The sequence below is a fragment of the Silene latifolia genome, chromosome 3 (genome assembly GCF_048544455.1).
Source record: "Silene latifolia isolate original U9 population chromosome 3, ASM4854445v1, whole genome shotgun sequence".
NCBI lineage: Eukaryota > Viridiplantae > Streptophyta > Magnoliopsida > Caryophyllales > Caryophyllaceae > Silene > Silene latifolia.
In genome coordinates this window covers 25295517-25313030 of record NC_133528.1, presented here as the reverse complement: position 1 = coordinate 25313030, position 17514 = coordinate 25295517, and the positions used below count along the sequence as shown (strand labels likewise).

At 38.8% G+C, this 17514-nt stretch overlaps 1 protein-coding gene across 1 annotated transcript; it reads right to left on the bottom strand.

The window, feature by feature from the left end:
• Nucleotides 1–9841: 9841 nt before the first annotated feature.
• Nucleotides 9842–11141, bottom strand: LOC141648852 (protein FAR1-RELATED SEQUENCE 5-like). The gene is made up of 3 exons (XM_074457563.1): nt 10521–11141; nt 10225–10428; nt 9842–10117 (listed from the first exon to the last, which is right to left on the bottom strand). The coding sequence occupies exons 1-3, from the start codon at nt 11139–11141 to the stop codon at nt 9842–9844; spliced, it is 1101 nt and encodes a 366-aa protein (XP_074313664.1).
• Between the last annotated feature and the right edge of the window lie 6373 nt (nt 11142–17514).

Genomic DNA, 17514 nt, shown 5'->3' with positions numbered 1-17514 from the left:
CAATAAGCAACCCGATTACACCAACCTACATAACTTTGGTTGTCTATGCTACCCATGGTTAAGACCCTACACCAAACACAAATTGGAAGACCGCTCTATTCCTTGTGTCTTTGTCGGTTATTCTACCACGCAAAGCGCCTTTCACTGTCTTGATCCAAAGAATCATCGTATCTATACCTCTCGCCACGTAAAATTTTATGATGATATCTACCCCTTCGCCACTATGTCGACCACCACCTTACCATCTTCTACCACCGAGGAATGGACCATATTCTCCCTCCTTCTGCCTCCTCGTCATCAGCCCCTTCATCCATCCAACCTCAGCCATCTCACCCTCGACCACCCCTTACCCATGTCTACTCTCGTCGACCTCCCACCGCGTCCAACCCCTCTGTCGATCCCACCCCAACATCATTCATCCCATCTGCTCTCACTACTCCCTCACAAAATGACACCCCCATCGAACCCCCTGCCATCATTCCCACGACATCTTCCACTACCCCGGTCCTCAGCACACCTCATCCTAAACCTCCCCAACCGACCAAAACTATCACAACTCGACTGGATAATAACATTCGCCGGCCAAACCCAAAATATGCTAAACTCGCTCTTAAGACCTCACTACCTACCGACCTTCCCAACACTTTAAAACAAGCGCTCGTCCTTCCCCATTGGCGCAAAGCCATGCAGGATGAGTACGACGCTCTAACCCGTAATAATACATGGACCTTAGTCCCACGCTCGACCGCTCAAATTATTGTTGGTTGTAAATGGGTATTTCGAAATAAATTCAATCCTGATGGAACTCTAAAACAACATAAGGCGCGCCTCGTTGCAAAAGGTTTCTATCAACGACCTGGTATTGACTACACAGAAACTTTTAGTCCCGTAATAAAACCCACCACAGTTCGTCTAATTCTCTCCCTCGCTGTAACAAAAAATTGGCCTTTAAGGCAACTCGATGTTAACAATGCATTTTTACAAGGCAATCTTACAGACAATGTTTTTATGAGTCAACCACCCGGATTTATTAACCAAACTAATCCCGACTTTGTCTGTAAACTGAATAAACCAATCTACGGACTAAAACAAGCTCCTCGAGCCTGGTACACTGAACTTAAATCCTACCTCACCACTGTCGGTTTCAATCAATCCATCTCTGACCCATCGCTCTTCACGTTGCAAAAACCTACACTAACCATCTACATGCTTATCTATGTCGATGACATTATAATTACAGGACCTAACTCATCGCACCTACAAACCTTTATCGCTAAACTTTCTACTCGATTTTCTTTAAAAGACCTTGGACCTTTATCTTACTTTCTAGGCATCGAAGTAACTCCGAATGCACTAGGAATTCACCTAAGTCAATCAAAATACATTCAAGACCTCCTTACAAAATACAAAATGGCAGATGCCAAACCAAATACAACACCCATGGCTACATCACCACCGCTCATCCGGGAAGATCAACACCCTATTCACGAACAGTCCACCTATCGGGCCATCGTTGGGAGTCTCCAATACCTATCTCTCACCCGGCCCGACATTGCCTTCTCTGTCAATCGATTAGCCCAATTTCTCCACCATCCCACATCGACTCATTGGACGGCACTCAAACGCCTTCTAAGATACCTTCAAGGAACCCCAAACCATAGAATCCAACTATATAAAGACACGCCTCTCTGTCTTCATGCATACTGTGATGCAGATTTTGGCGGTGACAAAGATAATTATCTATCCACCACCGGCTATATTACTTATCTTGGACGTAACCCCATTGCTTGGTCCTCCAAGAAACAAAAAGGAATTGCTCTCTCTACGACAGAAGCTGAGTTTCGTGCTATTGCCTCTGTCACCACGGAAACATTATGGCTTCGCAATCTTCTATCCGAACTCAGCATACATGTTATCAAACCTCCTGCCATATTTTGTGACAACATTTCAGCTACGCTCTACGCCAAGAACCCGGTATTTCACTCGCGAATGAAGCACATGGCCATCTCCTTTCACTATGTCAAGCAACAACTGCAGCTCGGTCAAATACGTATCTCTCACATCGCCAGCAAGGACCAACTAGCAGACATCCTAACTAAGCCACTGCACAAGCAACAATTCCATGAACTCCGTGACAAGCTTGGCCTTATCACAACAACGTCCAACTTAAGGGTGCGTATTAACAATATTTCAATCAATATTCCCATATCTTCCACACAATAAAATCTTCACAATCATATCACAATATTTGTCATATATTTGTATTAACAGCAACAATATATTGTATCCTACAATTAGGTTGATTGTATTAAGCTCCTTCCTCTATTTAAACATGTATAGCTCCTATAAATATGTAACATTCATTTGACAGTAAATACAATTCACATTCTTCTCAAACCCTTATTGTCTTATAGAAATATTACTCTAGTGCCTCAAGGGCTCGCTAATATGGAGTACATTTTCTTATGTGATCAACTTATAAGTTTGTTTTTACCTAAACTCTATAATCCAACTCTATAATAGTAACTGAGATTCATGGAGCGCATGTACTCCAAAATTAGTGATTTAGTGATTTTTTTGTACAAGTATTTACAAATTCCTTTACCTGTTGATCTTCTCTTAATAGCAAAAAAATCCTGAAATTATGTAATAACAAATTAAATAGAATCCTTAATTTTAATTAAATATCGAACAGAATGCTTGAACACTTCTAAGGAGCACGACATCTACACACCATACTAATAAATAAGTACGGGTTCTTAACACAAATATATAGTTAGACTCACTTGAAGAATTTCCTCTAGAATGTGGTGAAGTTAAACAGGAGCTGGCAAAACCTGACCCGATACTAGGAATCTGACCCGAACCGCCTGAAACCTGTCCGGATAGAACTTATAAATTTGGAGAATGGAAATGGACCCGACGGGAGGCTAAACTAAAGTGATAACCGATAGCAGCCTTATTTGTTCCTATCCAAACCTGACCGGAACCGACTTGACTCAACCCGATGGTTGAATGAATTTAACCTGTTAATTTAATCCTGTGAAGCTTTACCCTTGTGAATCTTTATAGCTGAAATGAACTTGGTAATTCTATGATCAATGCATGTCTAACAAGTAACAATGTTTTCTGCAGCCGGATCTGGTGCTTTTTACACTACTCTCTTGTTAGGAATGTCGCAAAGATAGACATGCCTAAAGCAGCAATACTTGGAAATCATGATTCCTGGGGTACCCAAAAGTTCTCCTCAAAGTAAGTTCAACTTAGTATCGATAGGAATCCGTATCAGGCTTCACCTGCTTTTTTCCATTTGAACTCTCCCTAGTGAAATTGTTGTTTATTTACCATTGATTGTCAAATTGAATGCACACTTCTACTTTAATTTTGCTTTTTCTGTATGTGCTAGGAAAAAAGATGGAGTATTATTCCTGCTTGAAAATTGAAACCACATTACGATGTCCCATGACACTTGAAAGACTTAAAATGGTTAATCTATATTTCTGTAGCGATGATGTGGCCATATTGAGCCGTTGTTTGTAAAATAAAATTGCTGTTATTTGAAAGCTTATCTTATGTTATTCGAAAGCTTATCTTATGTCCCATTTACTGAAAACCTTCCATCATAATTTATGTTGTCTTTAGGAGACTTGTTTCTCCATAATTCCTAGATGAATAAAACGAAAATTTGCAATACTCGATGGCAAACGACAAACCTTAGATATAGTTTAGGTCATGGTCTAGATTCCAGAGTATATTGAAATAGAAGATCAGAGGTTATGGTCATTTTTTGCTTACACTCAGATTATTGTATAAGAATTAAGAAATGGCAAAAGTTGATACATTTCCAATCTTGGACTTTGGGGATGAATAGTCTTTTCGAACCTTTAGTGTGCCATATATCCTCCTCCTATCGTTATAGACTTTTCGAACCTTTAGTGTTGGAAGATTTTGAAAACTTGGACATTGCTCAACTCCAAACTGTTGGCTCTTTTGCCTAGCAAGTAATTGTGTCGCAAGTTTTAATCCATGCAAATAGCATTGATTTGAGTTGGGACTTTGTTTTCCTTTGGAATTGAAAGACTCGTTTGGCTTTTATAGAGCTTTTGGTTAATGTTGGGATTTTAGATTTGGAGTCAAAACAATGGAAGAAAGTGCGGACAAAATTCATAAGGCTGCTATTGAAACTCCAGCCTGGCTGCTAAAGGTCGTCGACAAATTACTAAATATCGTCGACAATTTTAATGAACTTCCAATTTTGCCCCTCCCTCACACTCCCCCTTATATTTTCCTTTTTATTCAATAACAACCTTTAAAATTCGAAATTTTGAAAAAAAAAACCCGACTCAAATTTCAACAAAAAAACGTATCGACCGCATAATTTCCGGAACGAATTCAAGCATTCAACAAGGTATGTGATTACTATTAAAATTTTTTTGTTAGTATTTTGTTAAGGTTGTAAATTTGTGACGGAATTAGGATAGATGCCAAATTAGTGACGGAATTAGGATAGGTGCTATGATTTCAATCGGATTTCGTCGTGTTTAGCGTAAATCAAACGCAATTATCGTATCAATTAATCCAAAAAAAAAAAAAGGAATTACGGAAATCTGGGCCTGGACGTGGGGGATCTTCGTCTGGGCCTGGTCTGGGACGAAGGGTTCCCTCGTCTGCAATGGGCTGTGGACGTAGGGGTTCTTCGTCTGGGCCTGGTCTGGGACGAAGGATTCCCTCGTCTGAAATGGGCTGTGGACGAGGGGGTTCTTCGTCTGGCCCAATGTTGACGTTTTTTTTTTTTTTTTTTTTTTTTTTTTTTTCTTTTTGTTTTAGAATTTCTCGATACTTTTTTTTTTTTTTTTTTTTGAAAATAAATTTTTTTTCCGTCTTGTTTTGTTATCGTTATAAAGTAATAAATTATTAATAATAATTCTCGTCCGTGCCGAAGTCGTTGTAAATATATATTATTTCCGTCTCGTTTTGTCGACGTAAAATATTAATTAATTTACTTAAACTTATATTTATAAATTCTTTGTTTTATTAATTTATGTAATCAAGTTGTTGTAAAAATATTTTTGTTGCGTCTCGTTTTGTTTACGTAATAAACCCCGTTCCGGGTTATTTTTGTTTTTTTTTTAAAATTTTTAATTTACTTAAACTTATATTTATAAATTCTTTGTTTTATTTTTTGGAATAGATGGCCGGTGGAGGAAATGACCGTCACGTTCGAGCTCGAAAGGGGCTCCAGTTTGAGTCTGAGGTTGGAGATGGTAGTACCGATTCGTGGACTGATGAGCGGGTGGAGGAGGAGCTGGTTCGGTCTGGTGATGTGATAGGTGAGGAGGAGGCGGGTATTGAGCGAGTGCGTAGGGTGCCACGTAGACGGAATGAGGAGGGCGTTTCCGGCGAGGTCGGATGGTAGTTCTAGTAGTGTGGTGGCTCCGAAGAAGAAGTCGGGTAAGGATGTCTCTTGGTTGATCGATCATCGTGTTCCCGGTGGTCCCGACTTTCCCCACGTGATTCCTAGCTTTGGGGGCCACATTGCCAACACCTTATGGTCGACTCCTAATGAGGTCGGTCGACCAGTTTTGACGGGTTACCACCGGTTTGGTAAGACGAGGTTGTTGAGTTGTTGGCAACTCCCTCCGGCCGTTAAGACTATTTATGACGGTACTGGTCTTTCTCACCTATTAGATTCCATGGCCGAGAATTATAACATGCCCCTTATTTCTGCTTTTGTTGAGAGATGGCAACCCGACACCAACAGTTTTCACATGCCTTTTGGGGAGATGTTCATACTCCTTCACGATGTTGCGCAGATCTTAGGCGTTCGGGTTGATGGTAACTGTTGTAAGGTGGAGAATAATGACGGGACGTTGGCGGATCCCCTTATGTATGTTTGTGGCTTTTTTGGGATTTCATCAGAGCAGTTGAGGTTGCCGTTAAACTCTAAGAAGAAGGTCCCTATTTACAAGAGTGGGGGTATATTGGTAGATGCAGTTTGTGAAACGGCGAGAGCTAATTGTGATGTTGTTTTTGCTCAGGGGTTTTTGGCTGTGGTGTTGGGGTCGACACTTTTTGTCGACAAATCAGGTGATAGGTTACGTCCTCAGTTGTTTTCTTTAGTGTATGATGCTAATGGTGTACACGACTACGCTTGGGGAGCCGGTGTACTTGCCTTCATGTACCGACAGTTGGGGGTGGCTTCACGTGCTTGTGTGAAGACTATTGGTGGTTGCTTGACTTTGTTGCAATCGTGGATCTATGAGTATTTTCCTATGTTCAGACCCGGTCCACCTTCGGCAATTGACCCTACTCAGCCTCGGTCGTGTTCTTGGAGATCCGTTGGTCCCTTCGCTCAAAATGCGGAGAAATTGTTGGAGTATCGGAGGTTGTTAGATGGGCTTACTTGTGCTTCCATTAGGCGGGATCCGTACGGGCCGCGTCAAGAGGAGTATCATCCTCGTACTTTGTATACCGGTTGTATTCGTTTCATGGACATAGCGGAGCCGTACCAGCCTGATCGGTGTTTACGACAGTTTGGGTATGTGCAGATCATACCCAATCCCATTATGAGATTGACAACGCATCGTCCGGCCGGGGATAGGGTACGAGGTTAGGGTGGGGTTGCGGAGACCGATCATCTTTGGGATTCTTTGGGAGGATCACGTGGTTCAGCTTCTCGTAAATCGAGACCAATTAGTTTCCGGGTGAGACGGAGCAGTTATGTGACTTGGTATAATGGGAATTCTCACCCGTTGATCATTGATCCCGACCACCGTGATGCCCCCGCGCCATATGATGATTTTGATATTCCTGCTGAGGTAATAATATTACTTACAGTTCTTGTAATTATTGTTTAACTTTCTTCTTTGTTCTCGATAATGTTTATAATGTTTTAGTTGTTCTTGTCAATTTGCAGACCGCACGTCTTTGTAATGTTTCAGTTTTACGAGGCCAAAAAAATTAAGGATGACAAGAAACAGCTTGCCTTCCTCCGCAAGATGATGAAGAACGTCGACCCATTGATTGAGAGGGCTGGGGATATCATACGTCAGCGAGGACCTCGTCAAACACCCGGTGATGTTGTTCAGCGTAGATCAGATGGTGTGTACACTGATAGCGATGAAGAGGATGATAAGTAGTCGGGAGACTAGTTTGTGTTTGTTTTCATTTATGTTGTACGGTTTTGAAGACATTTTTTATGTTGGATGATTATGTTAGTTGACTATTTGAACGTTGTTTATTTCAAAAAACATGACGGTTTTAAATTCTGAAATTTCTTAAATTTCTTGAATACATAGCAACTGATGCAAATTCATACATTTCTGGAAATAGTAACTACTTCATGACAATGGCCAACATAATGAAAACAAACAAATACAAGATACACTTGAAATAAAACTTCATCATCCTTGTCATTTCCGAAATCTCCTTTTTTATACCTATCACTTGCTCTTTCATGACATTTCCACTTGATGCATCATCACCTTCATCTTGACATGCTATATTCAACTTTTTTGTTATTGTTAAATGATCTTCAGTCAACCACGACACAAAATGATCGCAAGGTACGCACTTAAAAAAAGCTTTCTTGGATTAGTAGTGACCTTAAATCTTGATGATAGCGTTTCTTTGACAACGATTGCAAATTTGATTCTTAAAATCAAGGCCTTCAATTGGTCGGGTTCCCCACATTGAGGATGATGTTGACATAAGTAAAGATTTGAAGAAGAAAATGGAAGATGATGAAGATGATTGGAAAATAGAAAAGGTTGAAGATGAGTGCAAAATTACAACATTATGTAGATGTTTATATAGGGAAAAATGTGACCGTTATAATTCAAATGTGACCGTTATAATTCAAATTTTACCGTTATAATTCAAAAATAGCCGTTATAATTCAAATGTGACCGTTATAATTCAAAATAGCCGTTATAATTCAAAAATAGCCGTTATAATTCAAATGTTACCGTTATAATTCAAATGTTACCGTTATAATTCAAAATAACCGTTACAATTCAAAAATAGCCGTTATAATTCAAAATAACCGTTGTAATTCAAAAATAACCGTTACAATTAATAGGTTATAAATAGGCCATTCTATGTCAATTTCAATCACAACATCCAAATCATCTTCACTCACTACAATACTAATTATTCACTCACAACATCCAATCCTAAAATGGTTCTCACAAATGCTCAAAAAATCAGAGTTTATCAAATAAGAATCGATTTAATTGTTCAAAATTTACCAATTCTAATTGAGCGTCTTGAATCAGTGGTTCCCAGTGACACTGTATGACACATGCTTGAAGAACCTCCAATTGGGACCCTCTGTATAATTTTACAAGGAAACCCGGATCATGTTCTAACTCCAGCAGTTAGAGATGAGGTTGTTTCTGATGAAGTACTAAACGAGAAGATGTGGGAGTTTCGTAGGTTGAAAAGTGATACAGGCCATTATAATGAGCCATACACGAAACTGATGTCGATACAGGCCATTATAATGAGCTACGCTTGCATCATGTACCCAACAAGGGGCTAATGGAGGCATAGGTGACAAGGGGCGTACCCGGAGCCGCAAATAGTGGTTTCCCGCATGTAATACCCATAAGACACCATATGGGGTACGTACTCCGGGAAGGCTCGTAAAGGCAAATAAGTAAAACTACCATTCCAATGTCGCTGACTTTGTCGATCGTCAAATGCAGAAATACAACATATCACCCAATTGTACATCGTAGCATAACCATATAGATCGAAACCGTCCATCCAATGACCCGAGCCACACGGTATCTGATCCATAAATGTAATTCTATCTACCTCTGCATCAAATCTCCCTGGGCCATAGATATGATCACGGTAATCGGGACTACGAATTTCCCTAAGTAAATCTGTTCTAGCCATCGTGAAATGAGATTGGTCACCCCGAACAGCATGTGAGATAACTCGAAAACCACAATGACCGTCTCCGTAAGGATTAAACCATGCTTCTACATACTCGTGAAAAAATGAAGGCAGGAAGTCACGATAAGGAAAATACCTCAAATCACCAATGGTGTAGTCGACCTCAAGAGGTGCGCAATACGTTGTGCCGAAACTCCCCGTAGTCGTGGTAGCAGTGGTAGACGGTGTACCGGGGCCCGTTTGAGTGGACCGGGGGTTCTATACGGAGTAAAACGAACCGACGGAGTAGAACGGGGAGTAGACGACGGAGTAACAGGAACCGTCGGAGTAGAACGGGGGGTACTAGATGGAGTACGTTGGGAAGACGGAGTACCTACTCGAACACGAACCCGTGCATGCTCAACGGCGGACGGATCTCTACGAGTTCCCCTACTCGGACGTCCTCTAGGGTTCTCGTTCACCCGAGGCTCGTTTACATCCTCCTGTTCCGGATGTATCTGAGAGTAAAGGGCATCGAACATGGATGATCTCATACTCGGATCTGCATTCCGAATTTCATCGAACAACTCCTCCAATCGATCATCGTCACAAGTCGGCATTGCCTCCGAACCATCGTACTCCAACTTCCTCCAAAATGCATGTAACACATCAACAGGGACCCGAGATCCGTTTCTAGAAATGCGATGAAGTGAACAAGCACATAACAAACCAAGTGTAGTAGCCTTTGCAATCGATCGTCAAGGCATCTTCCGTCATCTTGGCACCTCTTTCGAATTCTTCACGCAATTCACAGATGGCATTCTTTGATATTTTTAAAGAAAGTCTGGAAAATAATCGCTGAATCCCCGTCAACCGCCTCGATCTAGATAACTCCAACAAGTGTCGGATCTCAACATGTTGCGTTTCCATCAAAGAATGAAACCGAATCCAGATGCTATCAATCAAGCGCCGGTTTCGCGCTATTCAGCCATCTCTTCAAATTCGCATGAGCCGACTCAACCTGGGATGTAGAAGTATTCCCAAAATGAGTTATCTTGTTCGTTCTATACTTGGCCCATTTTTCCAAGTGCGGGAACCATTGCCTCTCAATATAAGCCGCCACTCCCGCCCATTCCCTTGCCAATTTGGCCCACGCAACATTAAACTTTTCTTCGGTCTCCGCCTCGACAACCGCAGTAAACAAGTTATAAGTTACGTGCTTAGCCCAACTATCCTGATCCGTGATATCAAGTGCTTTCGTCTCCACGTTAGAATATATATGCCAAAGACATAGCAAGTGAGACGAATCGGGAAAAACAATGGGGATCGCGTTCAACAAACCTCCCTCGCAATCGCAACAATAGCATTAGGTTGAACGGCATCATTGAGCGGGGCCTTCGATTTCCGTAGTACCCACAGATATTTCTCCTCGGACTCATGCGTCACAAGAGCAAACGCGATGACAAAGCTCTTCCCGACGGGTGTGACTCCAACCATCTCAACAAGCGGAAGACGGTATTCATTTGTCTTGTACGTGGAATCGATCTGTACCACATAATAGTATGATCGAAACATCTTAACGGCTTCTGGATGAGCCATGAACACGTGGGTTAGCTCATCGGTCTCCGATCGCTGACCCAATAATGAACGTACTTATGCTGAACCGCAAGTGCTAACATCTGTTGTGCCGGGTTTCTCCCATCTCTTTCCTCGGCCCTTACTTTCTGAGAACGATTGTAGATTTGTCGCCGATTAGGTCTTGACTTTTCCGGATTCCGCTGATGCAAACCCGCACTAATAATTGCCGGCCTAACGTGAGCTCTAACTTGGGCATCGATAAAAGCCAACTCCTCGTCATCAAGCTTTGCAAAGTATCTGTCGCCGTCACAATACAACGTTAAACCATGATTATGAAACCCGGATCTCATCACAAGCTGCCACTTATTCTCTTCTAATTCAACAACTTTCATTGAAAATTTGCAATTGCACCACGCGGTAGCGGTATTACCCCTCATTAAAGAATCGGCATCCTTATTTACGGGACCTTTTCCACCCATCCGACAAACAAAATAACGTTGTCTCAAATTCGTGTTACGACCAACTTTCTTGTTGCTTGCTTTTTTTATACCAAACCCGAGTTGGAGCCCGATCTCATATGCCCAATTAAACGCTTCAATACTAGATGCAAAAAATCTGGTTGTCGTAAAATGATCTGAGTAATCAATACCGTCTCCATCGTTAATCACCTGTGCACGCATTTCAATAAATTAGTTATTAATTAATTATTTGCTTCGGAAAGAGTCGGAGTAAATAAAAAATATTAATGAAAAAAATGAGTCAGAAATATTAATGAAAAAAATATAATATAAAGACGGTCGTTAATTATTTGAATTGTCGGAAAAAATAAAAAATTAAAATAATATAATACAAAGACGAGACGGTCGTTAATTATTTGAATTGTCGGAAAAAATAAAAAATTAAAATAATATAATACAAAGACGGGAATTAATTATTTTAATTGTTTTATACAAAACGAGCCGAAAAAAAAAAAAAAAAAAAAAAAACCACACGAATTGGGCCTTGGACGAAAGAATTTTTCGTCCAAAACCGAGGCTGACGAAAAATTCTTTCGTCAACATGGGCCTTGACGAAAGAATTTTTCGTCCAGGCCTGGTTTTGGACGAAAAATTCTTTCGTCCAAGGCCCATGTTGGACGAAAGAATTTTTCGTCCAAGACCAGGTCTGGACGAAAATTCTCTTCGTCCAGGCCCAGTTCGTGTAATTTTTTTTTTTTTTTTTTAATTGCTTTTTCAAATAAATCCGTCACAAATTCTATCATAATTCCGTCTACATTCATGGCATCTATCCTAATTCGGGATTCAAACGATAATAAAACATAAATTTTTAATAAAACTAAATCGTAAACTAACCTCGTTACTAGCTTCATTGTTGGAATCGTTGTTAAAATCGTTCCCGTTCATGTTGTTAATTACAAAACCCGACTACTTTTTTTGTTTGAAATATTTTAGTGAGACGGTGACTTGTGTTTTAGTGAGACGGAAATTGCATTTGTGTTTTGAGACGGAAATTGCATTTTGGTGAGACGGATATGGAGTTATGATATGGAGGGCAAACTTGGAAATTTACGTTAATTGTCGACGATATTTAGTAATTTGTCGACGACGTATAGCAGGACCCAACTCCAGACGGCCACTCAATTATATTTCTCGCACATAATGGGCCAACAGGTAGGTGAACAGTGAATTTATAGACCTTTGCCGTAGAATCCAAGACTCTGGTATTTTAGATGAACTTATGTATCCCTGCGTGTGCAGGTCTTGGTTCTGGTCCAGATCTGTTTCTCTCTTCCTCTTCCTGGCTTAAAAGTACAACATAATGAATACTCCCTCCTATTCTCGATAACGGTCACATTGTCCATTTCCGTATATTCACATAACTGTCTCATTATCCGTTTTTGGTAATGCTTTTTTCTTATATAATGATTATACTACCCTTGTTACTTTTCTTATTTACAACCCAATCCACCCTTAACCCATCGTATTAGTATTTTTCATTGTCCATTTCCGTCTATTCACTCACTTTCTTAATTTTTGTGTCATTTCAACAATGGGACAGTTATCGGGAATAGGAGGGAGTATTTGTTTTATGAAAACTAGGGAAACAATTTCTGTCATCCTGACTCACTTACCACTGGTAGAGTACATTGAGCGTATATTGAGCTTTTGTGGCACTCTAATCTTTGATGTTGACATGGATTTGATGATTCGAAGCTTATTTCATTATGCAGATCTAGCCCAAGCCATATCCCTCTTAAAAGAGAATAGTAATAAGAATATTTATAATAGTTGAGTCTTAACCATCACCTTAAGGTTTTGGTTGAGATGGTTCATCTATCATGGTATCAGAGCCGGTCACACTCGAAGTGGAAACCCAGCACACGGTACGGGGGAGCCGGTGCACAACTAACCACTCTTCAAGCCCAACGGGCATTTGAGTGAGGGAGCGTAATAGGAATATTTGTAATAGTTGGGCCTCAACCATCACCTTAAGGTTGCTGAAGATGAGACAGTAAAGTAACAAAAGTGGTAGAAACTTGGGTGTTAGTTGCTGAAGATGAGACATTTAAAGAGGAACATATATTATTTGATGATGATACTCAAGTCACCGAAGCTGGTCCTCTCGAGAACCCGTTAATTGAGCCGTGTTTGGCCGAGTTAAGTTTGAGTTCAGAAACTTGAAGTTATGGATTTTTTTTAGATTAAGTTTGAGTTCAGAAACTTGGTGTTATGGATTTTTTAGATTTAAGTTTAAGTTCAGAAACTTGGAAAGTTATGGATTTTTTTAGAATTAGTATTAAAAGTTGGATGTAAAAGAGCAAATATTATATAGTACTCCGTATGTAGTACTACTTATTGCCGTGGGTTAGGTATGTGCCATATTATTACAGGATAATTAGCATTTTCAGCAGATATTTATTTCACAACTATCCTAATCGTCATATAACATAGCTCTGATTCAAAATGAGAATATCCGAAAATAATCATCCAATTGTATCAAAATGACTTAATATCTTGTGATGAACATTGATACATATAAATGTACAATTAATTTCATTGTAGACGGGATATTTGTCTATATAAACGGGTCAAATATATCACCACTTTTATAATAAGATAATTTCACCATCCCACTTGTTGTGTTTGTCTTATTATAAAAATGATGACATATTTGACCCGTCTACAACTTTAGACGGATCGCAAAATAGAATATGTTTTTATAAATTTACAAAGGTGTTGTTTGGCCCGACTTTTAGAAGTGATTAGTCATTGAATAAATACAAGCTAGGCCAAAGAATCAATTTTGAAGAAGTTGAAACAATTTCTTTCAAGCCCAAAAGTCAATTTTGAGAGTCAGAAGCCCAGAAGTAGAAACACCAATTTTAAAGATTTTTAATGCATAAATGACAAATTGTATGTTGTAAACATGTAAAAAAATTAATACTTATTAATTCATATTTTTTTTATTCTCTACAAATCGAGACCCATCTTGATATACTTTTCAACAAAATATTTCATTTTTTATCCGTTTACGTAGAAAGTCTTGTTGAGAAGTCATTTTTTGGTAAAATGTTAGGCCAAACAACAGTTTTATAAAGAATTAGCTTATTAAAAAACTCATTTTTAAAAGCAAAAACTGTTTTCCTAAAACGAGGCCAAACATGCCCTTAGTGTATAAATGATAAATTGTATGATGTAAAAATGCAAAAATAAAATAAAATTAATACTTATTAATTCATATTTTTTTCATTCACTATAAATCGAGACCCATCTTGATATACTTTTCAACAAAAAATTTCATTTTTCATCCGCTTATGTAAAAAAGTCTTGTTGAGAAGTCGTCTTTTATAAAATGTTAGGTCAAACACTAAAAGTTTTATCAAAAAGTAGCTTATTAAAAAACTCATTTCTAAAAGCAAAAACAGTTTTCCTAAAACGAGACCAAACAAGTTTAAGTTTGATGCCCGACTACGCCCGGGCTACCTTTTATTTACCATTTTTCTATGAAATATGATTCGCTAAATTTGGTTAACACATACATTTACAATTTATATCCTATGATGAGATGTAAAATTAATCAACAAATTATAAGATAGGTTCACCACTCCCGCTGTTAATATTATTACTTTCACTACATCTCCTGTTAATACTGTTACGTTCACTACTTTTTCTATTACTGTTGTTTCTTTAACTACTCCTACTATTTTTTACGGTTAATCCGTTAGTTTTATCACACTCATATATTTAAATAAATTAATATTTTCCTAAAATCGAATTGTTAGTTAACTTTTCATATTATCTCCGTTGTTTTTTTTTTGGTAACATGTGAGCTTTTTGTATTTCATATAATCAAAAATATTACAATATCATCCATATTTCAGATTCCATCATATAGACTAAGTACAAAAATTACAACGTATATGCAATCTACTTAGCCAATCACAATCATTAGCCTTCACCACAGTAGACATTTTGCCAATCAGTCTGTTATGCACTTGCTGTGAGATTCTGGACACCAGGTTTTCAGGCCTGCTAATCTGAAGATTTAACCCGCAATTGTTTCTCTCATTCCATATCATGTAGAATGTAACCAGTTTTGCCATTCTACAAGTCTTCCTTTGCAGCTTCGAGTAGAACTGAGTAGACCCAGTAAAACTAATATGAAACCTCTCCTCAACACCAGCAATAATCCTAGAACTGTAAGCACAATCAGCAAACAGATGTTCATGCGTTTCCTCTCCCACTTCATATAAGATACATCTATCAGTTAAGGAGATACCCATCCTGTGAAGCTTACATCTGGTATTAAGAGCCTTTTTCTGAATCAACCAAGCAATAAAAGAATGCTTGGGTAGCAACCAATTATCCCACACATCCTTATACCAAAGGACAGGGGGGTGTGAACCCTGCATCCAATGGTAGCCAGCACTGACAGTGTAACCACCAGGAGAAGTTATCCAGGTATTACCTTGATAACCACCCCCAAGAAGACCTCTAACACGACAAATATTCCTCCAGTTCCAATTAGAATCAAGAGGAGCCTGATAATTCTCCCAAACTGTTCTTTTCATATAGACATGGTCTATCCAGAGCACCCACAACCTATCTGCCTTGGTATACAACCAATGAACAAGCTTACCTACACTTGCTACATTCCACACCCCTGCATTCTTAATACCCAGACCACCCTCCTTCTTACTGAAGCAAACATCATGCCAAGATACCAAAGGTGTTCTGTTATATTCTGACTCACCACACCACAAAAAATTCCTAAAAGTTGCTTCTATTCTGTTGATGACTCCCTTAGGAATCAGAAAAATAGAAGCCCAATAATTATGAAGGGTATTGAAAACAGAATTGATTAGCACAAGTCTACCAGCATAGCTTAGCTTCCTTGCCCCAATCCCTCTAACTTTGGAAACAATCTTCTCAATTAACACATTACAATCAGCTTTATTCAGTCTACCAGGTTGGATAGGGATACCCAGATATTTAAAGGGAAGCTTCCCTTCCTGGTAACCAGAAACCTGGATAATGTCAAGCTTCAAACTATCAGTGACTCCACAGAACACGACCTCAGATTTAGAGGCATTAACTGTAAGACCTGATGTAGCAGAAAAGGTTACCAGAACTCTAAGGATTAACATAATGGACTGCACATCCCCCTTACTGAACATTAGAAGATCATCAGGAAAAAGTAAATGAGTAAGTTTCAAACTCTTGCATAGAGGATGATACCTGAAATACCATTTCCTAGTTGCAAAGTCCATAACCCTTGTCAAATATTCCATACAAATGCAAAAAAGAAGATATGAGATAGGGTCACATTGTCTAAGGCCCCTTCTACCCTTGAAATAACCAAACTGAGTCCCATTGAGATTAAAAGTAAAAGAAGAAGTAGTAATGCAGGTCATAATCATCTTTCTGAACTTTTCAGGGAACATAAGAGCATCTAGCATTTGATCCACAAAGGCCCACTCAATAGAATCATAAGCTTTTTGTAAATCAAGCTTAAACATGCATCTAGGAGAGGCTTTTCCCCTATGGTAAAGTCTTACCAAATCCTGGCAAATCAAGATGTTTTCTAGAATACTCCTGCCTTTGACAAAAGCACCCTGGTTTTTACTTATTATATCAGGTAAAACTAGAGCCAGCCTATTGCAAAGAATTTTGGAAATGGCTTTATAAAGGACATTACAGCAGGATATTGGCCTGAAATGTTTGACACTGGTTGGCCTGTCCAGTTTTGGTATTAAGGTAATTATAGTTGCATTCAGCTGATTCAATAACTTCCCAGTATCAAAAAAATTAATCACTGCTGCACTCACATCAGTCCCAATTATTTCCCAAGCATCCCTGAAAAATTGGCTAGTATAGCCATCAGGACCAGGTGACTTGTTCTTAGGAATGCTAAAGATGCTATTCTTAACCTCTTCAATAATAACATGCTTAGCTAAGATATCCCAATGAGCTGCAGTACAGCAGGTACCATTTCTGACCACATTCACATTAACCTCAGAGGTAGTTTTATGAGACCCAAGTAAACCTTGATAGTACTCTAAGAAGGCCGGCCTGTTGAATTGAATCACCATCAGTGCACATATTCCCATCCTGATCCTCAATTTGGATCCGTTGTTTCTATTATTACTTTCATTACATGTGTTGTGATTACTATTACTTTCACTTCCCCCGCATTTATTATTTTTTCTTTCACCGAGCTACCTATATTTACCTTTTAAATTTTATTTTCTGTGAAATATGATTCGCTAAATTAGATTAACACATACATTTACAATTTATATCTTAAAAATATGATGAGATGTAAAATTAATCAACAAATTATAAGACGTTCACCACTCCCGCTGTTAATATTATCACTTTCACTACATTTCCTGTTAATAGAGTTACGTTTAATACTTTTTCCGTTACTGTTGTTTCTTTAACTACTCTTACTATTTTTATGGTTAATGCGTTAGTTTTGTCACATTCATATATTTAAATAAATTAATATTTTCCTAAAATTGAATTTTTAGTTGATTTTTCATATTATGTC

What these genes read in the sequence shown, in the direction of transcription:
- LOC141648852 (XM_074457563.1), bottom strand. Translation starts at nt 11,141, where the DNA reads ATGCGTGCACAGGTGATTAACGATGGAGACGGTATTGATTACTCAGAT. An exon ending in ATAAGTACGTTCATTATTGG is followed by an intron (nt 10,429 to 10,520) that starts GTCAGCGATCGG and finishes TATGTGGTACAG; the next exon opens with ATCGATTCCACGTACAAGAC. An exon ending in TTGTTGCGATTGCGAGGGAG is followed by an intron (nt 10,118 to 10,224) that starts GTTTGTTGAACG and finishes ATCACGGATCAG; the next exon opens with GATAGTTGGGCTAAGCACGT.